At 40.0% G+C, this 27,142-nt stretch overlaps 3 protein-coding genes across 5 annotated transcripts; 1 reads left to right on the top strand and 2 right to left on the bottom strand.

Annotated features, from left to right (window-relative positions):
- Positions 2,317-3,696, bottom strand: LOC104733748. Its single transcript, XM_010453301.1, has 2 exons — positions 3,150-3,696; positions 2,317-3,077 (listed from the first exon to the last, which is right to left on the bottom strand). The coding sequence occupies exons 1-2, from the start codon at positions 3,694-3,696 to the stop codon at positions 2,317-2,319; spliced, it is 1,308 nt and encodes a 435-aa protein (XP_010451603.1).
- Positions 17,825-20,302, top strand: LOC104732449. 3 transcript variants are annotated; one of them, XR_758853.2, is made up of 10 exons: positions 17,825-18,070; positions 18,350-18,673; positions 18,779-18,851; positions 18,973-19,085; positions 19,205-19,289; positions 19,393-19,465; positions 19,550-19,605; positions 19,696-19,748; positions 19,830-19,895; positions 19,995-20,024. XR_758853.2 is itself a non-coding variant. In XM_019233433.1 (10 exons), the coding sequence occupies exons 1-10, from the start codon at positions 17,862-17,864 to the stop codon at positions 20,079-20,081; spliced, it is 1,146 nt and encodes a 381-aa protein (XP_019088978.1). In that variant the 5' UTR covers positions 17,825-17,861; the 3' UTR covers positions 20,082-20,302. The 3 variants fall into 3 exon arrangements, 2 of the variants coding, with proteins under 2 accessions (XP_019088978.1, XP_010450299.1); XM_019233433.1 differs by having other exon boundaries at positions 18,356-18,673; positions 19,683-19,748; positions 19,995-20,302; XM_010451997.2 differs by having other exon boundaries at positions 19,683-19,748; positions 19,995-20,302.
- On the bottom strand, positions 24,747-26,045 carry LOC104732448 (BSD domain-containing protein 1-like). The gene has a single exon (XM_010451995.2). The coding sequence runs from the start codon at positions 25,969-25,971 to the stop codon at positions 24,901-24,903; it is 1,071 nt and encodes a 356-aa protein (XP_010450297.1). The 5' UTR covers positions 25,972-26,045; the 3' UTR covers positions 24,747-24,900.

Here is a 27,142-nt window from a genome sequence, read left to right as displayed (position 1 = left end):
ATTGCTGAGAAGGAGGCGAAGCTAAACATGGCGGCGGCTCTTGCCGAAGGCAAAGCTCGCCTCCCTAAGAAGTCCGGCTCTTCCACCCCTAAGGTAGGCGGGACTTCCGCGTCCCCTGCTAGCCCTTCCGAGCTCCTTGCAGGTTCTTTCGGACCTTTGACCAGTCCGTCCGAGCCTCCCGTGATTGTCATAGCCGACTCCAGCGACGAGCCACGAGAGGTTGTAGCTCCCCTCCCCCCGACAAGGAAGTCCTCCGCTGAGGTCAGTTCCCAGCGGGTGGATTCGTCAAAAAAGAGGAAGGAACCTGAGACTTCCTCATCTTCCCGCGAGAAGAGCCGAGCTCGGACTGGTTTGTGAGGAGACGAGCGAAGTAAGTCCAGCTCGAAAGATGGGAGTCCCACCTCAGAGAAGAGGTCTAAGGAACTTCCCTCTGCAAAAGAATCTGGGGGTTCCTCCGGTAGGTAATCTTCAAAGGAGCAGCGTCCTTCCCCCTGAGGTAATGATAACCCGAGGTGTTTTCATTTTTGGGTTCCAGAAGGTCATCAAGTAAAATAACATTGCCCATATATTTCAGCTCCCCCTGCGTCCCAAGCTGATCTGATGAGGAGCTATACTCGGCCTGGAGTTCAGATTCCGGTGTTTACCGACATGTCTGAACTCAACCGCGCAAACTTCTTGCACTTCGCGGACAAGATTGGTGAGGTTAGTGATGCATATATCCTTTCGTTTTTTTTTAATTACCTTTGCCACTTTTAACAAGTTGTGACTTTCCCAGCTGATGATCGAGTTTAACTCCTCAGTGGCATCCTACGAGGATCAACTGTTCGCCTCCCCCTCATCTTCCGAGATGAGCCTCCTTAAAGAGAAAATCACCAACCTGGAAGCCCAGGTGGCATAATACTCCAGGCTGGAAGCCGAAAATGCCGACACCGTGGCAAAGGCCAAGCAGATCCGGGCTCGGATGAAGAAAGCTGAGATAAAGGTGCTTGACCTCGGGGTTGCTAATGAGGACCTCCGAGACAAATTGAAGAAGGCGGGGGACCTTTACTTTGAGGCGGCAGAGGATGCGAAGGCGGCAAAGAACATGATGCACGAAATCGAGCTCCATAATCAGCTTTTGGAGGCTGGAAACAGCTGCGAAATCGAAAGGGTACGGAGGGAGGAGAGGCAGGCAATGAGGCAAACTCTCCGCCCCCTGGTTGAGGAAGTGAGGGTCACTTTAGAGGAAAGGGAGAAGCTAGCTCCAGCCAAGATCCGAGCCACTGAGATCAGGGCTAACCGGATGCTGATCGAGGAGATCTCTAGGGGAGAGATCCAAGATATGGAAGCTGAGCTCGGACTTCTGAGAGCTGACGAGGAGGAAGCTGACAGAAAATTTTCGCAGGTACCTCCCCGCGATATTGAGCATTATGTATTTTCAGACCTTTTGACAGATACGCTCGAGCTTTTGTGTGACGAACATCCTCTGAGCGTTACAATCGACGAGTCCGGCACTAATCTCGGACAAATGTCGAACCAGGGGATGGACAATTTCCTGGCGAATACCAGGTCGGAAGCAGAGCTTGCAGAGATGAGCTTGGTCCTTCCCGAAGCGGCATCGGATCCTCCCCTCCCTACTCAATAGTTTTTCATCCCAGGGTTGTTTGGCACAAGTTGCCTCCCGTTTGTCGTATTTATTTTTGAACTTATTTCGGAGTTTTTTGGTTGCGGTGACCACTCCGTATTTGCATATTTTCGGACAAAGAATTTTTATCTTCGTATCCTCTTGACTGCGAACTCAATTCCCGCGATTTTTAGTTTAACTCAATGAAAATGAGTACAAAGTACAAAACTTTGGTTTTTCAAATGATATGAGTAAAAACGAATACGAAGTGAGGACTTCGGTTTTGATTAGAGTTCGCAAAATTAAATCTCAGTTTTAATTGATAAGTAAAGCTTAGTACAAAGTGGGAACTTCGGTTTTAATTAGAATTCGCGAAGTTGAACCTCGAATTAAATCGATAAGTAAAACTGTGTACGAAGTGAGAACATTGGTTTTAATTAGAATTCGCGAAGTTGAACCTCGAATTAAATCGATAAGTAAAACTGTGTACGAAGTGAGAACTTCGGTTTTAATTAGAATTCGCGAAGTTTAACTTCGGTTTTTAACGATATATGCGAAGTCGGACTTCGGTTTTTTTTTTTTTTTGCTAAACCATTGTTAGAAAAACAAGTTTAGAAAACTTTTGATTTTATTAATATGGATAACTGGACCCGAAGTGGGCTGTCTACGTACCCCTATCGGGATCAATCTAAACGTAGTTCGATACAAGAGAATTAACTGTAAAAGAGTTTAAGGTGTAAAGAGTTCCAGGACCTCGGAACTGGTTTTCCCTTTGAACCCTCGAGCTGATAGACTCCATTCCGCACTTTGCGGGTAATTCTATACGGGCCTTCCCAGTTGATTCCCAGCTTCTCTGCATTGAGCTCTTCGGTGTTCTCATAGACCTTCCGAAGGACTAGATCACCGACTGACAAGGGCCTACTTTGGATTTTGGAGTTATAATAACGGGTTACTGCGCTCTGGTAGTTTTGGATCCGAACTGAGGCCTGATCTTGGCGCTCATTGATCGTATCAAAGGTATCATGCAAAAATTCCTCATTTTCCACAACTCGGAGTGGGTTTAGCAAGGTACGGACTCCAAGAACTTCTATGTAAGCTGGGACTACGACGTCGACTCCGTAAACCAAGGAAAAAGGTGTTTCATTAGTGTCCCGGCGGGGTGTTGTTCGGATTGCCCAAAGAACGCCCTGCAGTTCGTCTGGCCAGCGCCCTTTGCGAGAATCGAGCCGTTTCTTCAAGTTAGCTAATATGACTTTATTCATTGCCTCGTCTTGTCCATTACCTTGCGGGTAACGAGGAGTTGACTTATTGAGTCGAATCTTCCACAACGTGCAAAACCCTTCGAACTGCGAGGAGATGAACTGCGGACCCTTGTCGGTGATGATTTCGTGAAGAACGCCGTAGCAATAGATTATGCTTTTTAGCACGAACTGCTCTACCTCTTCACTCGTTACTTTCGCGTAAGCCGCTGCTTCTACTCATTTAGAGAAATAATCAGTAAGAGCGAGCACGTACTGAACTCCTCCTGGGCCCCGATGTAAAGGGCCAATGATATCCATGGACCACCTCATGAACGGGTAAGGTGCGGACACCGACGACAGGAGCTCGGTAGGCTGATGGATTGATTGAGCATGCTTTTGGCATTTCTCACAAGTTCGAGAATAGTTTTCGCAGTCTGTGACCATAGTAGGCCAGAAAGAGCCTTGCCTTTTGATTTTGAAGGCCAGAATCCGCCCTCCGGAGTGATTCCCATTGGGACCGTCGTGAACAGCTCGCATTAGCATCCCGGGCTCTTCACCAGCAACACATGTTAGGTAGGGACCAGCTACACTTCGGCGTAGGAGTATTCCTCTGTAGATGCAATACTGTGCGCTGACAATTTTAAGCTTCCTGGCTGCCCATTTGTCGGCTGGGAGTTCTCCTTTTTCCAGGTAAGCCCAAATCGGGCTCCGACAGTCTCCTGCCCCCCAATTGTTAGTGCTCGTACTGCTCGAAGTGGAGTGTGGGATAGCAACTTGGTCGCCAACTGGTGAGCTCGATGATTCCAGAGTTTGATTTGTTCCTAGCTCGACCAGAGGTGGTTGAATATCCATCAGGGTAGGCGTGACGGGAGCTGAGTCCTCCTGTGGCAAGGAATCCAAAGCTGCCTTGCGAACTGCCTCTTCAGCAGCTAACTTTTTTTTTCATTGCCCGGGTGACTATATTCGAGCTCTCCAATCGGATGCTTGGGAACTCGATGACTTCGATGGGGATAATTCTTGTCATTGCTGGATCCGAAGTTGATGCCAGAGCTGCTAATGCGTCCGCAGCGGAGTTTTCACCTCGTGGGATCTTAGTGATTTCAAAACCCTCGAACTTAGTTACTAATTTCCGAGCTGCGGACAAATAAGCTTCCGTATGACTATCCTTGGTCTCGTATTCTCCTAAGAACTGGTTGGTGACCAGCTGGGAATCACAAAAAGCTTGGAGCTTTTGTTGTTTGATGCATTGAAAGCCAAGCGAAATGACTGTTCGATTACTTCTCCAGTGGGGGAGGTGAGACGGACCCCAATTCCTGCTCCTGATCTAGAGGATGCTCCATCTACATACAATGTCCATGGGACCTCAACACTGTCAATGACCAAAGAAGCTAGTGGGAGTTCAATCAGAAAATCTGCCAGCACTTGCGCCTTAGCACAGGTTCGAATCCGGAACTCGATGTCATATTCACTCTGCTCGACAGACCATTTGGCTATCCTCCCAGACTGGCTTGGACTATACAACACCATCCGAAGTGGTTGCGTCGTTGCGATTACGATTGTATGAGATTGAAAGTAAGGTCGCAGTTTTCTTGCCGAAGTAACTACTGCTAAGGCCAATTTTTCCATCATAGGATATTTGGACTCTGCCCAAGTAAATGACTTACTGACATAGAAAATTGGTCTCTGCTCCCCCCCTTTCTTCCCGGACCAAGACTCCACTTACTGCGCTGTCCAAAACAGCTACGTAAAAGAAAAGTGGCTCTCCGAACTCAGGTTTATCCAAGACCGGAGGTTCAGACAGGTAGGCTTTCAGCTGGGCAAATGCTTCTTCGCACTTCGCGTCCCACAGGAAGTTCTTTCCCCCTTTCCTCAACAAATGGTAGAACGGGAGGCACTTGTCCGTAGACCGGGAAATGAAGCGGTTGAGGGCTGCGATCCGTCCGTTAAGATGTTGCACTTCGCGTAAAGTCCTAGGAGAACTCATAGATAAGAAAGCGTTAATTTGCCTCGGGTTCGCTTCAATCCCTCGTTCTGTGACGATGTATCCTAGAAATTCCCCGGATGGGACTGCAAAGGTGCACTTCGTGGGGTTAAGCTTCATCCCGAACTGGTTCAAGATGTCAAACACTACAAGAAAACCTGTGTTTTGAGACTACTATTTGCGACCACATTAACGGTCACAAATATTAGCGACTGTTTTCTGACCCTTTTGCGACTTTAACACCACTATAAAAAAAGTCGTCGCTAATTCGTCCTAAATGTGCGACTAATAAAGATAGTTGCTAAGTCGTTGCCCATTTGTGACTAAATTAAGACTACTAAAAAAACACTATAGCAAGAGTCGCGAAATAGTCACAAACAGCGACGAGTTAGCGACTATCCTTTAAGTCGTTAATTTTGGTCGCAAAATCGTCACAAAATTGTGACGGAGTTGCAAGATGCGAGCGGGCTTCCATTGACTTCACCAACATGTCGTCAATGTAGACTTCCATGGTTTTTCCGAGCTGATGCTCGAACATTCGGTTTACCAGTCTCTGGTAGGTTGCTCCGGCGTTTTTTAACCCAAAAGGCATCACCTTGTAATAGTAAATCCCGCGGTCCGTAATGAATGCGGTCTTTTCCTGGTCATCCGGGTTCATAAGGATTTGGTTGTAACCAGAGAAGGCATCCATGAAAGACATCAGCTCATGGACTGAAGTGGACTCAACTAGCCTGTCAATATGTGGAAGTGGAAAGCTGTCCTTGGGGCACGCCTTATTCAGATCGGTAAAATCAACGCAGACTCGTGATTTTTCATTCTTATTCCTGACTACCACTGTGTTTGCGAGCCATTCATGGTATTTTACTTTGCGTATATGTCCTGCCTTTAGCAAAAGTTCTACCTCTTTGTTAATGATTTCAGCTCGCTCAGGACCCAGTTTCCTTCGCTTCTGCTTTATAGGTCGGAACGTCGGATCCAGATTCAGCTCGTGTGATATCACCTCCGGACTGATTCCGGGCATTTCGTATACAGACCACGCAAAGGTGGTCATATTGTTTTTCAAAAAGGTTATCAGACTGGCGCAGAGCTCGCCATCCAATCCAGCTCCGATCTTGATTTCCTGATCTGGAAACTTATATTTGATGAAAATGGACTCGGTGAGGTCGCCTTTTAGTTGCTTCCAAACTGGATTCTTCAGGACCTCGAGCTGTGGTTGCTATTGAACCAGGATCTTGTGACTCGCGAGATAGCAGCTCCTCGCCGTCCTTTGGCTCCCTAGAATCTCTCGAACTCCTTGCGGGGTTGGAAACTTGACACACTGATGGTACGTTGAGGCTACTGCCTTCATTTGATAGAGCCAAGGTGTTCCCATAATAACATTATAAGCCGCAGGTCGGTCAAAGACCGTGAACTCCACCATTTTTACCACTCCTTGAGTGGAGACCGGTAGTGTTATTGTGCCCAAACGACATCGATGTCTCGCTCGTGAACGAGACCAAAGGTAAGGGTGGTCCCACGATGTGCTCTCTTCCGATACCCATTCTAGTAAGCGTCTCGAGGAATATTAAATCCACCAAACTCCCAGTATCTATTAGGATCCAGCATACTTCGTGGTTCGCTACGTCTAGCGATATGACGAATGCGTCGTCGTGCGGAGTATCTAGTTCCTCGGTTTCTTTCTCGGAAAACGTGACTTGGGGTAAATCACTTGTCGTGACCTTAATTCGCTTCGGTTGAGGGCTCGTGAGCTTCCTCTGATGGTCTTTGATTGCTGTGATGGAGTTTTGAAAAAGGCGCGAACCCCCCCCATTATGACGTCGATCTTTTTAGGGGCTTCGTTCTCATCTGTTTGCTTTGGTTTTTTCAAGGGTGGAGCGTCCTCATCCACTTCGGAGGTTGATTTCTGCTCCAGCTCTTCGATAGTTACGTTCGGCATCTCTCCGGATACGTACTTCTCTGCGAGAAGGTGCATCATCTTCTTTCTATCCCGAGTTGAATGGCTATTAGTTTTGTGGAGTTCGCAATAAGTATCCTCATCTCGAACCCACTTGTTACTTGGGAGTACTCCGCTCTTGGAGCATGGCGAAAACGGGGGTTTGGAAGGTGAATTCTTTGGAGAATTCTTCTTGGGAGATTGATTGACTGCGAACGTGCTGGGTCCGGACTTCGGAGTCGTAGGCGGAGTCTTTTTAGCAGGTGCTTCGAACCGAGGTTTGCCTGCCGGAGGAACTTTATGTTTTAGGGTGGCGGCGGCCTTGTCTTCCTCTGCTATTATTCAGTTCGAAGCCCGGTGTAATGCATCTTGGATGGTTGGGAACCGATTTACGGTTAACTCTTCGCAGAAACAAGATTCGTGCCAAAGGCCATTTTTTAGTGCGGCCAGAGCAGTCGAGTCCGAGAGTCCCGGAATCTGGACCTGGATTTCCTTGAACTTTGTTATATAGGATCGGAGAGATTCTCCGACATTTTGGCTCAAGTTCCAAAGCTGAGCGTCTGTTACTGCGGTTTCAATTAAGCTAGAATACTGCTTAATGAATGAGGTCGACAGCTCCGTGAAGTTGTTTATGGAGCCAGCTGCTAGAGATGCGAACCAAAGCAGAGCTGGTCCGCAAAACGTTTTTGCGAATAACTTGCAATATCCAGTGTCTGCTTCATGAGGCTCGAGGTCCACGCGGCTAGCTGTTAACAAGAAAGTCTTAAGATGACTGGTCGGATCTCCTTTTCCTTCGTAGCTCGAGAACTTAATTTTGCCGATATCTTTGATGCAGACTCGGGCTACTTGGTTAGAGAAAGGAGTTCGCTTTGATTCTTCAATCACCCGAAAAATATCCGGTGCCGAAGTGGTTGCACTATGCATCACAGATCGCATGTCTTGGATTTCGCTCTGCATGCGGAAGATCTCGGGGTTGGTGACATAACCATGAGTCGGACTGTTTCCGCCCACAGGGAGAGGAAGACGAACTGGGACTTTGGAGGATCCAGCAACATCGAGCTGAACCGGAGTGTGGCTATCGCCGATCAGCGGTGGCGCTGCTTGAGTACTTAGCTGAGGAAAAATGTTCGATCTTTTACAAAGACTCCCCTCATACATATTTATACTGACCAATTAATTACCCAATTAATGCGTAATTAATTTTACACGATTTTTGCCTCCTAATTAATCCACTTGAATGCAGGAATCTTTGACCAAGCTCGAGCTGCGAGCTGACTAATGCGTCGCCTCTCCGCGCTCTCTTCTTCTTTCTGGGCCTGATGGGCCGACCAGAGCTACACCCTTGGCCCGTTTAGCGTGCCCGGCCCAGGCCCTTTACCTGTTTTCCGAGATGACGAATCGTGGGTACAACAGCAACCACACTCATAAACGCTATGTTTAAACCAGTCATGCCCTAAGTCACCACCATTCAACACTTTATGACATGCTATATGTGGTTAGTAACTAAATAATAGTAGGCTGTTCATTAATTTACCAAGTAAATTGTTGGACTTTATATGAAAAAATCCTATGGTGTGGTTCAAGCTTTTATGTGCAAATATCACTACATTTCAAAGTGATTGTTTCAAAGCTCTCATGGACCTTTACTTGTTGTATTCTATCTTTTTATCTTTGGCTTATGGGGAAGCTTTGTTTTGTAATCTTTTAAACTTTGGGATGTTTGATCTCCCTCATTGTTCTGGTTTGGTTTGAATGAATGAAGTCACCTGTTAAAGAAACAAAAAAAACAAAAAAAAAATCCACAATTTACATGATGGTAATTCTTAGACCTATTTTTCCTACAGTTTGATATTATTTTACTATTATTTGATTATTGAAACTGCCTACTTTGTTTTTTATACTCCATCTTTCATATTTAGTAAGATACTTTAGAAATTTCAGTTTATTAGAGTTTTTCAAATTTCTATGTGTAATGTGTAATTTAATTTTGCTTTCATATTTTACGACTGTTTAAAATTTACAATATTTTTTCTATTGGTTGACTTAGTTTTATTTATATAGTAAATGATATAGAAGATTTCGACCAAAAAAAAATTGTTATATATTAGAAAATAAAATTAGGTTCATGAATTAGCTCTTATGGCTTAATTCATAAACTGTGTTGGGAAAAAAAATTCAAATTACAGAAACATTTGTTAATTTAGAAATAAAAAGAAGAGCCCATTTTGCTTTTATTCCATCATAGTTTCACCTCTTTGGTGGTCTTCAAACGTACCTATTCCATGATAGTACACGTTTTGGTGGGTCATCAACCTTTCTTCTAAAGTATATCCCATCTAATTTGGCTATCCATTCACGTAGCTGACCACATTTAGGAAACACCGTGATTCCCTTTGCTTTATATGCTGTAAATTCTGTAAACGAATTCTCAAATCCGAAAAAACAAATCCATCTTGTTCCTTTGCCAACTGCCTCATGAAATTCAATGTTATAAGGAACGTCATTGAATTTTAAGTCTTTGATGCGAAGATCGTCACTTCTTGAATGGCAACGAATTTTAGGATATATTTTGGACCAAGTTGGTTACGAATCACTACATGATTTGTCTTGCAAGCTTGATTTTGCCTTGAAAATGTAGCAAGAACTAGAATAAAAAATATGAGTTGATTCATTTTTCTAGAAGATCAATAAATCTCATAACGTGTAGTATTTTATAACTTTGTGGAAGATGTTTTTTTTATTACTAAATAATTTTTTGGTTGCTTTACCTTCATTTGAGGACAAACTTAAATCAATGCAATTTGTGGTGAGAGGAAAGTAGTATCGAAATATATTGTTGGCCATTAATTAAGATCAAACATTTAACAAAAGGCTTGGAAATGTTTTATATTTCATCAATAATGTGTTGAGTAAATTTATTGATTAAAACACACGCAATAATAACACAAATAATTTTGCAATAATTTTAAAAGTAAATTGCCAAAAATGAAAATTCGCATGTGTTTTTAAAAACAATAGGATACTAAATTGATCTATCATCTCATATAAATTGTAAAATTGATCAACGATTACTTGGAGTTCAAACTCATATGCATATAACTAGTTAATAACATATAACTTATATGTATCACTTTATGAGTTTTTATTTATAGAAAAAACAATTTAGGAGAGTATATTTCAACTTGATTAAGACGAGCTTAATTAATGATTATCTTGCAATTCTAACAAAGCCAATTAATATACCCAAGTTGAACCGTAAAACAAAACCAACGAACAAGCGCCAGCTATGAAGGCTTAATGAACATTCAAGTGAGCGATTAACGAAACTCCTTTCTCATTAGTCTTCAGCCTCAAAGTCGTGGTGCTAGTAGAGCCGTGGAGGTAAAGGTGAAAACTTACAAAGAAGAAATTCGGCTATAGCCAACTTAACTTAAAACAGGATAATGTTCTACGCTGAGTTGCATTTTTTGGATAAGAGAGGGTTACGGCAACCATTTGGAAAGCGCGCAACCAAGCTATGTTCTCTCCTAGGATTGCTTATAGTTGGAGACAATATTTTTTATTTTTCCAGCTCTACTTTCTGTCTTAAAAGTGAAAATACTGAGTTTTACATCTTGAACGAGAGAGGATTGCGACACCGAAGAAGTTTTGACACATAAAAAATTATCTATTTGTAAATATTTGTTTGAAAAATAAAGCTTTAGTTTCCTTTCATTGCAACTTACAAGCGTCAAGTAGGAAAATGTTCAATATTGAAATTAACTTATTTGATAATTATTTTTGTTAGAGTTCAGTACAAAATAATGGTCCCACGAAATATCATTTCAACTCCTGACGTAAATCGAACGAGATCCTAAAGTTATTGATTAATTAGTCATAAATAATATTAAGATTTTCTATTCAAAGTTCTTCCAGTTTGGTTACATTCTATACTGATTTTAGCTGTTTTTATTTTATAAATTTTTTATAACTCATGAGTGATCCTAAAGACTTTCTAGGCCCAAAGATTAATTTATTAAGGTCAGGAGAAACCATGTTAAATTTCAAACTCCCATGACCAATACTATTCGAACCCAGGTGACGAGACTTTTCTCTCTTTACCACTGGACCAAAGCGACTTGGTCTTTATTTTATAATTGTCAATCTCTATAATTGAAATCATGGTGTTAATTGGGTTATATTAAACGTGACGGTTAAATTTTTATATAGCGGTTGTAAAAAAGACAGTTTTTAAAAAATGTTAAATATAACAGAGGAAAATACAATACAGTAAAAAAGAGTGGTTGAATATTTAGCTTGATTGATAACATTATAACGGTCAAATAATGTAAGTTATATTTCTTCTATTTTATAAAAAATGTCATTCTAGATATTTTTCTTTCTTTCACAAAGAATGTCGCTCTACAATTCTAATGTGTTTTTATACTAATTTTTTTAAATTATCCCTTAATCCAAAGTACATTTTTGTTGAATTTAAATCATTAATCACTTATTAAATAGTGGCAAACATGTATAATTTTATCTTTTTTTTTTAATTATGTGAATTGTGTCAAAATGACATTTTAATTGAAATTAGTTTAGTTAAAAAGGAAAAATTTGGAGTAATAAATCATTATTTAATTCATAATATGAAAAATTGATATAGTTAAATAAATTATTTTTATAATGATAATGAATTATAATAGATTGCAATAGTAAATTATTATCAACTATAATATTCTGTTATAAATTATATATAAAAAAATAATATTATAAATTTAACTAAATTATAAAAAATATTAAACATGAAAAATATGGAGTAATAAATTATTATCTAATTCACAATATAAAATATTAATATAGTTAAATGAGAGTATATTCACTACTTCTCTCTCTTTTGTCTGATGAAAGAATCAAATGTCATAGACAAATAGCCAAAGACAAAAAAAAAAAAACAGTGCAACCTCTATACCGTTGAACCATTGTTTCGAACTCTTTTAGCCTTTGGTTGATAACACATTTAAGGACGGTTGGAGATTCAACCATTCGTTTGGTTACCAATCGGATGAAACGAGTATTTCAAATAGGTGGGTACTCTACCACCGCTAAATGGTGAGTTTAGTCAAACAAACCACTTAGTCAAAAAAGCGGTTAGATGATTAAATGAGGTGGTTGGCAATCGCCTAAAAATAAGTGAGTTTGTGACCGCTTTGTTTACAAAATGGGCGGTTGAAAATTTTTAATTATTTAATATCTTTTATTTTCTTAAAAAATATATGTGTATTTATGTTATTTACTTAATTTAAAATGAAATTAAAAATTTTAAGTTATTTATGTTATTTTTATACATTAATATGTTTACCAATCATAACTATTATTTAATTTCTCATTTTAATTCAATCAATTTTTCTCTTTCATATTTTCTAACCGCTTACTCTACATTCGCTAAAGAACAAACTAGGAATTTTTGCCAAATATGCCATATTTTTTAAAAAAGTTTCCAAATGTGCCAAATTATTTTTAGTTTTTTTAAAATGTCATATTTGGCATTTTGGTATCAATTGTTGTCCACCAGAACGGAAAAAACAAGTCAAAAATGACTATCATGGGTTAAAATTGTCCACAAAGGTTGAAGTTGTCTATCAAAGAGGTTAAAATTATCTATAAAAGTTGAAGTTGTCCATCAAAGGGGTTAAAATTGTCCACGAAGGTTAAAGTTGTCGACTAAATGCCAAAAATGTTGTCCACCAATTGCCATCGGTATGGCACATTTAGAAGACTCAATCGATTATGGCAGATCTGGAAAGAAAATCTACTGTTCATGGTACATTTGATAGTTTTCTCAAAAAACTAACTGCCTCATTTAAAAGATGTTTTAAAAAATTTAGCCGCCTCATCTTTACTAGTCTATTCAAAACTAAATGTCTTCTACAACAACTCAAAATCAGTTTTAGCTAGTCATACAAACTATGATACAAATATACAAAACAGATTACGAAATTATTGTTTAACTAATTTATGATGATGATTTAGTGGCTGGAAATTAATTGTAACAATTAAAATCAGTGATTGGGAAAGAAAAAGGTACAAAACCGCTGGAAAAAACATATAGACATACTAAAATATACAATTACAAATAAACAATTTATAAAATTTCTACCGAAAAAAAACAAAAAAGGTATAAAGAAAACCACTAGTTTTTTTTGTCGTCTGATAGTTACAACGGAAATCTTTGGAAAATAAAAAGTCTAAGAGAAAATTCAAAAACAAAACCAAATGAGGAAAGGAAACACTGCAAGTGCTTGATAATGAAGCCAGCAAGCTCTCCAAGCACTATGAATTGCAGGAAACCGTCGAAAAGGACACCTTATTCTTCTGCAGCAATTTGTTCTTGGAGCCAAGAAGGACCACCTGATGCCAAGTATGATTGAAATCTTCCATCCCGTGTCACACTCTTAGGAATAGATGAAGCCACTTGATTAGCAGCTCACCCCACTTGTAAGCAATCCCAAGTTACAAACCCAACACATAATTGATGAAGTTCCTATAGCATAAAACAAAAGTGAGGCCACTCTTGAGGATTAGTGATTGCGTTCAGTACATGTGCACTATCAATGGCCATCACCACCCGCTCTACCTGTAAATTTCGTAGAGCTTCCACTGACCATAGCACACATCGTAAACCAGCACCACAGGCTGAGTCCATACGTGAAAACGCTTCTCTCGCATGGTACAACACTTGACCACAAGTGTGACAACCCATTCTGCGGACCCCACTAGTCCACCGCTAGCCGCTCCAACGGACCGTCAATGGACCCTGCTAGCCCACCGCTAGCCGTCCCAACGGACCCCAAGCTGGCACTGCAGGGCATCGATCCTAACCCCTCACTGTGGACATCCAAATCCACCAGTAGGTTATTGGTGCGCCAGGCGTTCCTCAAACCCTGGTCCCCCACCCTTTAACAACTTTCCCACAGGACAAGCTGTCACCAATTGAGCCTACTGGTGGATTTGGATGTCCACAGTGAGGGGTTAGGATCGATGCCTTGCAGGGCCAGCTTGGGGTCCATTGGGACGGCTAGCGGTGGGCTAGCAGGGTCCACGGACGGTCCGTTGGGGCAGCTAGCGGTGGGCTAGTGGGGTCCGCAGGACGGGTTGTCACAACAAGCATCTCGCACAATCCATGCCCCACCAAACATAGAGGATGAATTTATCCATGATAGTGCAATATTACATTTGACAACGCCTGGGGGAGGCCTACTCCATCGACACTCCATTGTCTGAACCTGTCTATTCCATTTGGACTCCAACTGCTCCTCGCTCTGTTGAGCCTCTTTCCACTGCAAAGCGTCTTGAAAACACTTTTGTAACTACTTCTTGGACATCACCCTGTTTTCCTTGAAAAACCACAGTATTCCTATATTTCCATATATTCCAAAGCAACCAAGGGATCACATGTCGAATTTCTTCCGGAACCCCTGAATCTTGGATCACCTCCATGAGATGCTCCCAATTTTTCTCAACATGAAGATTAGAGAAACCTCCCATAGGAACTGGGATATTAGCTAAAGCAAAGGCTTGACGAGCTACATGGCAGCCAAAAACCGTATGTCTGATAGTCTCCACCTGGCAACCAGAAACTAAGCAACGCAAGTCCATTGCAATCCCTCTTAAGCCAATCTGTCTGCCACTGCTAATGCTCCAGATAGCATTCTCCATAAGAACATTTTAATTTTGGGGACCTTCTTTAACCTCCAGATCTTTGCTTTAATCTCGTTGGATCTAATCATCGCCTTCAGCTTCTTCTCATATATAGTAGGTAAGGTTCTTAACAGCCAATACCCACTTTTAACTGTATACGCTCCAGCCTTATTGTAAGGCCATATAAAACGATCCTCTCTCCCGTCCCTTATCTTCATTGCTAAGATATGTGCTGCATCGGATGGGGGGAACAGTTCAATAACTTTGGATACATCCTATTGACCACTCATCGGGTCTCTCAAATCGGCGACCTTTAGATTGACATTGAAAAAAGTTTGAAAGCGGTATGGAGCCCGGGGGTGTTTCTCCTGTATCCATTTCTCTTGTCAAACCAATGTCTTGCAACCATCACCAATCACTTTAAGTAACCCTTTTTTCAGTAACTCTCATGACCCGTCTATGTAAAATGCTACACCACACATAAGACGGACGAGAGCCAACCCCACAGTCCACAATCGTTTTTTTTTTAAGTATCGATTTTTTTAGAATCTTGCCACCAAGGACTCCGGATTATTAAGCATACGCCATGACTGTTTAGCAAGGAATGCCTGATTGAAGTCACTTAAGTCCTTGAACCCTAAGCCTCCTTCACTTTTGGCTGTGCATAGCGTTTTCCATGCCACCTAAGCAATCTTCCTCTGCCCTTCACAATTACTCCACCTGAACTCATCATTGCACTGGTGAGTTTCCTACAAAGATTCTTACTCAACCAGAAACACGACATTGCATATAATGGTAAGGCCATTGCAATAGATTTAAGGAGAACTTCATTACCTCCTAACAAGAGCGATTTAGCAAACCAACCATGGAGTCTACCTTTCAGCTTATCCCCTATTAAAGCTAACAGAGCTTGTTTAAATCCACTAAAGCATTCTGGCAAACCCAGATACGAACCATTACCCCCTTCTTCAGTTATACCCAAGATATTCTTGACTAGTTCTTTTGTCTCATCTGACCCTTACTCCCAAAAGTGATTGCTGATTTAGCAAATTAATCACCTGGCCGGTTGCCCTCCCATATAAGTTCAGACAATTCAACACCTCCTCACACTCCTCCTTATTTGCCCTACAGATGAAAATGTTATCATCTGCAAACAATAAGTGCTGCACCGAGGGACAGGACTCATTAAATTTGAACCCTGTTAAGCGTCCCTGATCCTGTCTTCTTTGCATAACATGTACCAGAGCCTCCGCACATAGAATAAAGAGAAATGGGGATAGAGGATCACCCTGTCTAATCCCACGACCTGATTTGATGAAGCCATGACTGCACCCATCGATAAGAACCGTGTATGAGACAAATCTAACAGAGGACATGATCCATTGTATCCATGTGCTATGAAAGCCCAGCTTCACAAACATACATTCAAGGAAGTCCCATTCAACGCGGTCGTATGCTTTAGACATATCAGTCTTGTTGGCCACCATATCCTCATTGAATTTGGAATTAGTACGCAAGGCATGAACCACCTCATGTGCAATTAAAATATTATCGGAGATAAGTCGGCATGTCACAAATGCCCCTTGGGTGTCAGAGAACAACTTAGGAAGGCACTTCTTCAGTCTAGAGCATAGTATATTGGATACTATCTTGTACAGCACATAACATAGACTAACTGGCCACATATCAGGCATGGCATTAGCATTTATTTTCTTGGGAATAAGGTAAATCTGCGTGTGTGATATATGGAGTGTTTATCGGTTTTGAGTCTTTGTTTTCTCTCTTATTTTATATTTTTTATTGAATCAAAGTGCATTTTTGGAGTCTTTTGGTTCTTTATCGAGTCTTTCAAGGTTTTAGGACACTTTGGAGGAAATTGGAGGAAAATTAGTCATTCTGGATACAAACAAGCATATGAGATGGATGTTGGTTCATGTTAAAACCCGTCTACAACAGAAACCCGCCTAGCTGAGCAACAAAGTCTAAACCAGCGAGTTTTACGTTAAAACCAGCGTACTAGAGAAACCTGCCTACCAGAGAAACCCGCATGGCTGAGCGACGAAGTCTAAACCGGCTAGTTTCACGTTAAATCCCGTCTATATGAGAAACCCGCCTTGCTGAGCAACAAAGTCTAAACCAGCGAGTTTTACGTTAAAACCAGCATACTAGAGAAACCTGCCTACCAGAGAAACCCGCATGGCTGAGCGACGAAGTCTAAACCGGCTAGTTTCACGTTAAACCCCGCCTATCTGAGAAACCCGTCTGGCTGAGAAACAAAGTCTGAATCGGCAAGTTTCACGTCAAAATCCGCCTACCTGAGAAACCCGCCTGGCTAAGAAAATGTCCTAACTAGGCCATTACCTTTTTACTTTATTTTCAGAACTCTATCAAAAACTTTTTATTTGTTGGGAGAAAAACCCTAAGTTTTATCATACGCTTTTCTTTCTGCAACTTGAGACTTTTTGTAAGGCACTCTTTTGGGATTCTAGAGATTCATCCTCAGTGACAATTTGGAGTAGATTTCTAAACCCTTTCTTATTATTTCTGCAATTTAATCATGTTTTCTTCATCTATGGTTTTTGTTTTCTCTTTTGCTATGTGTGAGTAGTTCTCCAATTGGGTTTTAGGGTTCCAATTAGGAGATTCAATTAATTGATATTTTAATCATTGTTTGGAGTTCTTAATCCTTAGGTTCTTTGATTCACATGATCTTAATGCTAAAATAGGACTGATCACCTTGTTTTAGACTCTAGGCTTTTCTATGCATCAAAAGTGTTCGATAGAATGCCTGAATGAGTGTGAATTAAGCAATGTATTTCTAGCCTGCGAAAGTTGATGTTAGGACGTATTGTGAACTTAATGAACTTGATTGTAATGCGAATTTGGCTAGGAGGTTGCAAATGAAAGTTTAGCAAACTAATAGTCAAGTTTAGTTTATAATGCCTTGAAAGAGGGTTAGTATATTATTGTGTTCATGTTCTAGAACGGTTCTTAATTATTGAATTCCACATTTCACTTTCTCATTAGTCACTGATCTCTGAAATATCCTATGACCCAATGTTTTAATCTTATAAGTTAATCGATTTTATTTATTTGCATTTTTATTTACAAACTTGAAAACCAAACAAACAAACATTCATCTGCTTTAGCTATTTACTACTCTGGCAAACCTTTAGTGTACCATTGGTCTTTGTGGATTCGACCCTGTATATACTGCCTTGCGGTTGATTACTCAAGCAATCAGTGTGGTTCTAATCCTCCTAAGGTAAAGAAAAAAAAAAAAATCCGTTGATGGATAAATCATAAATTTCCCAACATTTTATGTCGAAATATTATTATTATTTTTTTTTGGTTATTTTACGGGATATTCTGGTACAGAAAGTTCCAATAAATCGATGGTCTTTGAATCACACAGAGAGAATAATGCGTATTACTCAGAACAGAACAAAGAGTCAAAAACAAGCTCCCGTTGGCACCAAATCCCAAGAAATGTTGTCTTCCATGGCAGTTCCTATGAATGGGTTTTTCCTAAGCTTCCCGAAACCTCATAACTTTGTTGTTTTCAAGGGCTCCAGAGTATCTTTGTATGGATCCTTCTCGGTTTCTCACCTCTTCAAGCCTCCTTCTTACAGGTTTTTTTATACTTCTTGATATATAGAAAGGGGATTTCGAATTTTCCAATAGGTTTTATAATCAAATAGAAGCAAAAGATTAAGTTTTTAGTTTGCGGAATCTTGTTGAAACAGTCTGAAATGTTAAGAAAATGTTGTGTAGGTGTTAGATACTAATTTGACTGGAATTAGCAAAAAAAAAAACGTTTTTTTTTTTTTGGTTTTGAGGTATGGCTCTCGTGAACATATTTGGCTTGTCGGTTTTGTTTGCTTTAGCATTTGATGTTCTTACTGTGTCAGGGTCAGGGTAAGAAGCTTTCAGAAAGGAAATAATGACTCAGCAAAGCCTCAAGATAGCGAAGATGAGAAATCAAATGTCAATGAGATGCTTAAAAACGAAAAAACCGCAGGAGTTTCTGTAAAGAGAGTCCCATTCATAGCAAAGTTAGGTATGGGGTTAGGATTGGCTCTGGTTGTTACAGTAATATGTGTAACCTTGAAGGGCTCTGGTGGTTCACCTTTTGAGGAGGTTAAGAGTCTTGCCAAAGCTTCATCATCATCTTCACAAGGCTTTACGTTTAATGCCTTTGGGAACAGGTTCATGATTCCAGGAAATGCACCCGGGTTAGCCACAAAACTTCCTCTAGATCGAGTTACCTTGCTTATGAACCTGTTTGTGTGTTTATGAAAAGACCCTTTAGTTGCTCCTCCGGTGCCTTCTTTTTGCAGATGGGTCTACTTCTGGTTGCTAATGGCAGCCGGGTGCGGGCTTTTTATTAGCGAAGAGGCGCTAAATATATGGGTCTGTGCTTTTTGCTGGTACTTTTGTTTCATCTTCCAAGTTCCAATTGGTTCTGCTTGGTTAAAATTGCTTCTAGTGAGCTTTCATTTTGATAAGAGTTTCCTCTAAATGTGTATGTCAGGTTGGAATCACGTTGGCCCGGATGTTAACTCTGGATGGGACGTGGCAATCCTTTGTTGAGTCTTTCTCTCGGAATGCTCCTTATATACTGTCTACAGTTTCATGGGTTTACTGGTATAAAAAAGCTATATATCACTGGTTAAAAACAACATAGCCCACATGATTCGTAACAATCATCATCCAGCTTTATTCTTTGTTGTCTTTGCTGCCAACTTCAATATAATCGGTAAAAGGGGGGTTTGTATAAGCGATATGATACCTTTTTACCTTGGGAAGCTCTTCAGACAAAGTGGAGCTTCAGATGATGTTTGTTCAAAGGTTAATCCATTCTTGTTAATTATTTCCCAATTAAAAATATGTATCCAAAAGCTGATTGTTTGTATACATTTTTTTGCATTGGTACTGGTCTTTTTATATAAAGCTGGGAATAGGTAAAGAGAAAGCGATGAGCATTACTCAGGCTGTTCAAAAGTATGGTAACCTCTCAGGTTTTGGTAAGTTACAAATGAAATGCAGTGGAAAAGATTTTGTAGATATGTGATGAATGTCTATATATTTATTGTCTCCTATGAATGCAGTGGAAAGATTTTCTCTGGGAATGAGGAATCCTACAGCATTCTTTGCCGGGGCTCTTGTAAGTGTGTTGCGTAGTTGATGATTCAATATGTAGCATATGGTTACCACACCTATGATATACATGAACCTTTACAGGGAATATCTCCAGAGTGTTTCTTTGCAGGAGTTTGTTGTGGCGGCTTGATTACTCTTCCACTTCAGGGTTACCTGCTTTTCTTTTTTATATTCTATTTCGATTTCTTTTTGTAAAAAATGGGATACTGATTCCAACAAATGTTTCAGCTGGTGATTGGGTTTCTCCTTAGAGAACGCCCCATGTTTGCTCTTGCAACAGTAGCAACTGCAGTGGTGAGTAGAGTAAGAGAGCGAGAGAGAGAGAGAGAGAGAGAAAACTGATGTAAATTGCTTTTACACAAGTTTGAAGTTTTGGTTCCTATACTTGTGCAGGGAATATGGACGATCTTCCCTTATGTGGTGGCTGCATCCACGGCTTTGTTCCTCTACATTCGCAGTCGCTACTCCAGCAAAGATTAGCTCTTCTTGTTACTACTACTCAATATAGAAAGATGTAAGATCATATAAAAAAGATCAAATATAGTACTCAGCCAACCAATACTAATGGCCTATGTTGTTTTAGAGTATTATGTTCAAAGAATGAATATACACACTAACTTGCTCAATTGACTTTTCCTAGAAACACTGTTTTGTGTTTTGAATTGTGACATTTCTTTACTATTATAAATCGATTTTATTCACCTGATTCTCAGAGTATTATACAGATCATTTTCGTTTAGTAAGAATTGTATTTGCCTTTTATGTAACCATAATAGAGAAGGCATCTGTAGTTAGTTCACTGATCACTGGAAGATGCCTTTTCTATAACACAAGTAAGTCTGTTGATTGTTTAACAGAGTCATCTTCAAACTCCATTTTAGTTTTTAGTTCATTTTAGCAGTTTCGTGGAAGCTGTTTCAAGTTTTAAACGACTGACACGGCCTCAGTGACCGACCATAGTAATCAAGATTCTACTATGAATAACAAAAGAATCAACATGTCATTCATTTTTGGTGTCGATGATTTTAAAGATTCTCTTTGATTACAATTGTTATGACAAGTGCTAGGACTTCTCTTCATACGGTTCGGCGGCGGAAACGGTGACGAGTGACGACGGCGGCGGCTCAAGACAGTTCGGTTCTCTTCTCTTCTCCTTCTTTAATCTTGATCGAAGAACCGAACCGAACCGAACCGAAATTTTTTTAAGTTCGATTTGACTTCGGGTTATGGATGAGAACCGATCCGCAACTGTTAAGTTTTAGTTCAGTCTAGTTCGGTTCGATTCGGTTCGGGTACCCGAAGTAACCGAAAATGAAACAACTTAAATGTCTTAACCTGATTTTAAGATTTTTTTGGTTCTCTTAACTCGAAACTTGCGGCGGCGTCTCATTTCCATCAGAACTTGCACGCTGCTTATCTCCGACGGTCCGAGCCTTAGATTCTGACAGTTATTCTCGTCTCCGTGGGTAAAGGTTTGTTTTTTCGTTGATGTTTGTTCGATTTCAATTGAACCTAAGCCCAAAGGCAGTTACTTTAAAAAAAAGTTTTGTTCTTTCTCACTTCACTTTTGTAGAGTTCTGATGTGATGTTATACGATATTGCTTTAAGCGTGATTATGAATCTGCTTGCTGTTTTGATGAGTATGATTTGAGCATTTTGAAAATTGTGTGTGTTTTGTAGATAATGTCTTCGCCTTCTTGTCATGGCAACAACGATGACTTACTTGATGAAGAGGTTCAAGGAGAAGAAGAACAAGTTCAAGTTCAGACTAGTGTGGGAAAGAAAAGAAGAGAAACTGAAAGATCAAGTTCTAAACTTCCACCAAAATCAAGGATGAAGATATCTGATATATGGCAACACTTTACTCCCGTTGAACATGATAGAGAGAGCACCGGTCGTTGTTGTGGTAGTGATGATGATGGTAGCGGTAATCTTAAATATGATCCAGATCTTTTCAGGAGATCAGTCAATGAGATGATTGTTCTTGGCGGGCTGCCATTTTCCTTTGCTGAATCTGAGGGCTTTAAGAGATTCTGTCTTAAGGTACTCCCTGTGTACGCGGACCATGTATCACAGCAGTCAGTTATTAGTGGTATTGCTGCAATGTTTTTGCAAGAGAAGGCTTCTTTGAAGAAGTTATTTGCTGCTGACAAGAAGAAGAGAGTCTCTCTCACGACCGATATATGGGAAGCTCCTACTACCTCATGTAGTTACTTGGCTATAACAGCTTACTGGATTGATGCAAACTGGGAATTGCAGAAGAGAATCATTAGCTTTAAGCCTGTTACAGATAAGAAAGGAGATACGATTGCAAGACACCTTATTGAATGTTTAGATGAGTGGGGGATTGAGAAAGTCTTCACAGTCACAGTTAATAATGCCGAGGGTAATCATGAGGCTCTGACCTTGTTCAAGGAGGCTATGAGGTTGAAGGGAGCTAATGCTTTAGTTAAAGATGGTGATTTTCTGCATATGCGTTGTTGTGGGGAAATCGTGAATCTGATTGTAAAAGAGAGTCTGGAGCATGCGAGTGATAGTATCGTTGCTGTTAGGAATGCGGTGAAGTATGTGCAGTCATCATTTCCAAGATTAAAGTCATTCAAGATGCATGTAGAGACGGGGAAGGGTTCTAAAGGCAGCTTGTCATTGGATTGCGTTACTGAGTGGAATTCCACGTATCTTATGTTGGTAGCTGCCCTTCAGTCAAGGGTAGCTTTTGAGAAGATGTTGGATGAGGACAAGCTTTATGGTGAATATTTTCTTGAAATAGAGGAGGAGACTGGAAAAAAACGAGTTGGACCGCCAGTTTCCGCTACTTGGGATGAAGTGAAAAGGTTGGTAGGGTTTCTCAGAATCTTTTTCAATTGTACACTGGGATTTTCAGAATCTAAATTAGCTGCTTCTTCAAAGGGTTACAATGAGATTGCCACTATTGACTGGGGTCTAATCAAATTAAGTAAGGACGATGATGAAGAAGTACGGAAACAAGCAACAAGTATGAGGGACAAGTTTGAGAAGTACTGGGATGGGATGACCAATATGAATCCACTTGTGATTGTTGCTAGTGTGTTTGATCCAAGGAAGAAAATGAAGTTTGCTTCACTTTGCTTTGACATGCTCCATGGTAAAGATAGTTTGGAAGGTAATCATCTTACGTCATCAGTTAAGAGTGCGATGCGTGATCTATATGAAGAGTATATCATAATCCAGGATAAACAGTCTCAAGATGATGATGCTGCAACCCAAAGCGATCATGGCGATTCTGAGCAATCAAGTGTTGTTATGTCTGATTTACCAGATTGGTTTATAAGCAGTGAATCTTTGTACAACAAGATGCTTAAGAAAATGAGAGAAGAACAAGCAGGTAAGGAGCTAGATATTTACTTGACAAGAAGCATTGAGCCATGCGGTTCAAGATCAGATTACGATGTTTTGTCATGGTGGAAGCATAACAGCCCGAACTACCCGGTCTTGTCAGAATTGGCTAGAGATGTTCTTGCAATTCAAATGTCTTCTTTTGCTCCTGAGTCCGCTTTTTGTACTAGTGGTCGAATCTTGGACCCTTATAGAAGTTCGTTGACTCCTTACGTAACTGAAGCTTTGATATGTACACAACAATGGTTGCGGACTTCCTTACAGTCTGAACCACAACTTCCTAGCTTAGAGCAAATGTTGGAAGAGCTTGACTTTCAGGAGTCACTTGGTAATTTGCTTCTTTATTTTTCTAAATTTTTTCCATATATGTTCAATGATGAATATATCGTTTATCTAACTAACTTTATTTATTTTTGGTGCATCTAGATTCTCGGTATCAACCTGAATCTGGTCATTGAGTTGTAGCTGCAACTAGAGGTACAAATCTTGTTTGTATTGTGGTGTTTTTAAGTCTTCTCTCGCATTTTTTTTCACTTCTTCTTTTACAGTGTCTGCACTTATTTCACTATGCTCGTAGTCTTTGCTGTGTTTGCATAATTCTAGAAGACTTGTCGTTTCTGTCTTCAAATCTACGTTTGATAGTGTTAGTTTCTTCGATTCTGTTGACTAGTCCTCTGTTTTGTTGATCTGCATTTTCTTATGTACCCGATCAATCTACACTTTTTTTGGAACTTGTTTGTATGATCATCAGTTTGTGATAGTTTTGATCTGGATCACCCTTTGTTTTTCCTTTACGGATCAGATCAGTGTATATTATTTGATTATTTTCTTAGTCTTTATTCCTGTAGTCATGCCATCTTAATGCATTGCTAGCTCTTTAGTCTCTCTTCATGTATTCATCTAATGTCAAAGAACATACTTGTAATATTAGAATCGATATTTAGGCAAAGAACATCACTAAGTTACTTCAGAAACACTATCTGGTGATGTTTTCCACAATGGTCACAAGATAGAGTTGCTAGACGTTGGTGATTTGATGTCTTTTGAGGACTGTTGTAAATCAAAGGAAGCTCAACCTGATAATGTTGGAAAATGTCTTTTTTTTTTTTTTTCTTTTTTTTTTCTTGCGTATGATTACAACTATAGCTAATGCTGAACTTCCGTTGCCTTCTTGATCCATTCAAGAGAAGCAATCATTGTATGTGTTAAGATTGTTTTGGCGATTATTCAAGAAACCACCGGTCTCAGCAATCTTCAGATGGAAAAGGGGAAGACTATGGAAGCTATAAGACTCTCTGCTGCTAGTTGTCTATTAAGCTCTACTTGTTTTTTGTTTTTTTTTGGTTTTTAATTGAGTTTGGAACTTGATTATGAAGAAGACAGTACTCAACTACTTTTAAACTGGGCTTTATATTCTCTATTAACATTGAATGCAGTGTAAAATATATCTCTGGTTAACGGATTCTATCTTACTTCTTACATGAATCTTTACAGGGAAGTGATTCTTTGATAGAATGTGAAACCGGCGACTAATTAGAGGATCCTGATTCTAACAAACATTTCAGCTTGTGATTGGGTTTCTCCTTGGAGAACTCCCCATGTTTGCTCTTAGCAAACTGCAGTGGTAGCACGTGAGAGAAAACATATGTGAATATAGCTTACACAAGTTTTAAGTTATTAGTGTTAGCTTCCCCTACGTGGTGGAGCTTTGTTCCTCTATATTTGCAATTCGCACTCTCATACAAATTAATTTTTGTTTAGGAAGAATTGTATATGCATTTTATGTATTTATGTGCAAATTGTTCACGATAATAATAAACATGTATAAAAAGAAAGCTTTGCAATTCTTGTTTTAGTAAACTACTAACCAACCATCTTGAGCATTGATCACACACTAATCTTGCCAACACAAGTAAGCCTCTGTTTATTGTTTTAAAGAATCATCATCTTCATCTTCAATATCCCAAGATAAATCCTCTTCTTCATCTGTTGCTACACTGACCCGTCTTGGCCAACCAGACTTCTCCTCAGTCCCTTGACCAGACTCCAAACTCCTACCCTCATTGCTCCTGATATCTTCTTCCATCTTATCCCACCCAAGATCTTCAACCTCAGGTAACGAAGGCTGCGTCGAAATCACCGAGATATCACTATCCTTAGACGAAACCGCTCTGCTCCCCACCTTGTCCTCCTCCAAAACCACAGTCTCTGAATCTGGATTCAACAAAGTCTCACCACTAGTCTCATCATCATCATCATCATCAATATCCCAGCTCAAATCCTCCTCTTCTTCACCAGAAATAGCTCTATTCACAAGCTTAACCCTAGCTTCTTCAACAAGCTCAAGCTTATACACTCTATAAAAATACCTCCTCCAAAAAGTCTCAGCATCAACTTGAGCAGGAACAATCTCCTCATAGATCTCTTTAACACCTTTGTTCTCATTAAATAAAACAACAATCTCATTCTTCCTCTCCTCTAACTTAAACCCTAAACTCCAATTCTCGAAATCAACTAAATCTTCAGGCTCTCTAACGAACGTGCCTTGATCAGATTGTATCGCAAGCAACATCATCTCGAAACGACTATAGGGTTTCACAGGTAAGCTAAGGTTACGATCGGAGCCTTGTGGTGGTTTTTTCAGAGACTCCTTACCATGAGAGATGATCCTGGCCGTTGATTTCCACACGGAGGCGCCGATATCGTCGATGGCTTGACCAACGGATTCGAGCGACTCTGAAGCGACGGAGGCGCCGATCTCGAGGGAATCGGGTAATCTCGAAGCTACTTGTCGGATTATGGAGGTTTCTTTCTTCAACTCGGATCCGAATTCCTCGAAATCGCGGCGGTATGATCCGATTACAGATTCGGATTTTGTCGCTAGGGTTTTGATTAAATTGCCGAAGCTCCATGAAGACGACGAAGCTGTGGGTTCATCTGGTTGTTGTTGTTGTTCATGATCGTACTCGGAGAGAACTGATTTAAAGAGATCCATGAATCCCCCGATTAAGAGAAGAAGGAAGCTTAGGGTTTTGAAAAGGTTTAATTTTGAAATTTTTGTATGTAAATTAATGTCTATAAATAATGAAATCAATGTCGTTGTTACTGTTCTGATTAGAAGTCATAGAAACCGATGTCGGTGGCATGTGTTTTGTATGAAACAATATATATATTTATTTTCAACAATTAACTTTATTATTAGATTAATTAAAATAGAGTTACACAATGACATTCAGTGATTCATTTTATTATTTGATCTACATAAGCAGTACATACAAAACTCGGACTTGAAGGATAATCCTTATAAAAAAAAAACAAATTACAATTGATAATACAAATTTAACACAGATTTCGAAACTCGGACTTGAAGGATAATCTTTAAAAAAAAAACAAATTACAATTGATAATACAAATTTAAAGTTAACATAATCCAAGTATCTAAAAAAAGGAATTAAAACTACAAAATCTAATATATCAGATATTTTTCGACCAAAATAACCAAAATAATTGTAAATTTATGAAAAAATTTAGATTCATTTGATCAACATAATATATATATATATATATATATTTTTGTACAAAAGATTAGCTCATATAAGCCAGTGCGAAGGGAAATTGTTTACATACAAAACATTTTGCGGTACGCGCATAGCATACCAAAAGATCCGTTTTTGCATTTGCATTTCTGGGAATAAAAGATAAGAAAAAGGAAGAGAACTCCTTCTTGTCCATCTTTATATCATCAAAGTACGTCGAGAACGCCGGCCAGTCGTGTGGCGAAGACACCATCTTCACCAAATCAGCGCAGTCTGAGTAGAAAACCACATCACGGTAGTCATGTTCGATCATGCAACGCATCATCCAAATGAAAGCTTCCACTTCAGCGTGTAAGGGGGAAAGACTTCGTTGAAAATTAGTTGCTCCCCTGCTTGGCCTCGGGTCCTGAGACTGAGTACAAAACCACCTAGCTCCTGCGAAACGATCTTCTGACTTCCAAGAGCCATCAACGAAACAACGGTAACCTGAGAAGAACATGGGAAGGGAAACGTTTGGCCCCCGTAAACGAGAGTCCGCAACCGCTATATGAAAAGTTGAAACCACATCTTCACCCTCCTCCTGAGCCTGGATCCAGGATAAAGCCTCACCTTCAGCTATCCGAACAACCT

The sequence above is a fragment of the Camelina sativa genome, chromosome 12 (assembly GCF_000633955.1).
Source record: "Camelina sativa cultivar DH55 chromosome 12, Cs, whole genome shotgun sequence".
Lineage (NCBI taxonomy): Eukaryota > Viridiplantae > Streptophyta > Magnoliopsida > Brassicales > Brassicaceae > Camelina > Camelina sativa.
The sequence above is the reverse complement of the archived record's forward strand: the minus strand, read 5'-3'. Positions and strand labels throughout refer to the sequence as shown.

Excerpts from the sequence above, each read along its gene's own strand:
- LOC104732448 (XM_010451995.2), bottom strand. The coding sequence starts at position 25,971 with ATGGATCTCTTTAAATCAGTTCTCTCCGAGTACGATCATGAACAACAA.
- LOC104732449 (XM_010451997.2), top strand. The coding sequence starts at position 17,862 with ATGCGTATTACTCAGAACAGAACAAAGAGTCAAAAACAAGCTCCCGTT. Across the intron at positions 18,071-18,349 it reads TTCAAGCCTCCTTCTTACAG|GGTCAGGGTAAGAAGCTTTC; the intron begins GTTTTTTTATAC and ends TTACTGTGTCAG. Across the intron at positions 19,086-19,204 it reads ACAGTTTCATGGGTTTACTG|GGGGGTTTGTATAAGCGATA; the intron begins GTATAAAAAAGC and ends AATCGGTAAAAG.
- LOC104733748 (XM_010453301.1), bottom strand. The coding sequence starts at position 3,696 with ATGGATATTCAACCACCTCTGGTCGAGCTAGGAACAAATCAAACTCTG. Across the intron at positions 3,078-3,149 it reads GTGGTCCATGGATATCATTG|AAGCAGCGGCTTACGCGAAA; the intron begins GCCCTTTACATC and ends CTAAATGAGTAG.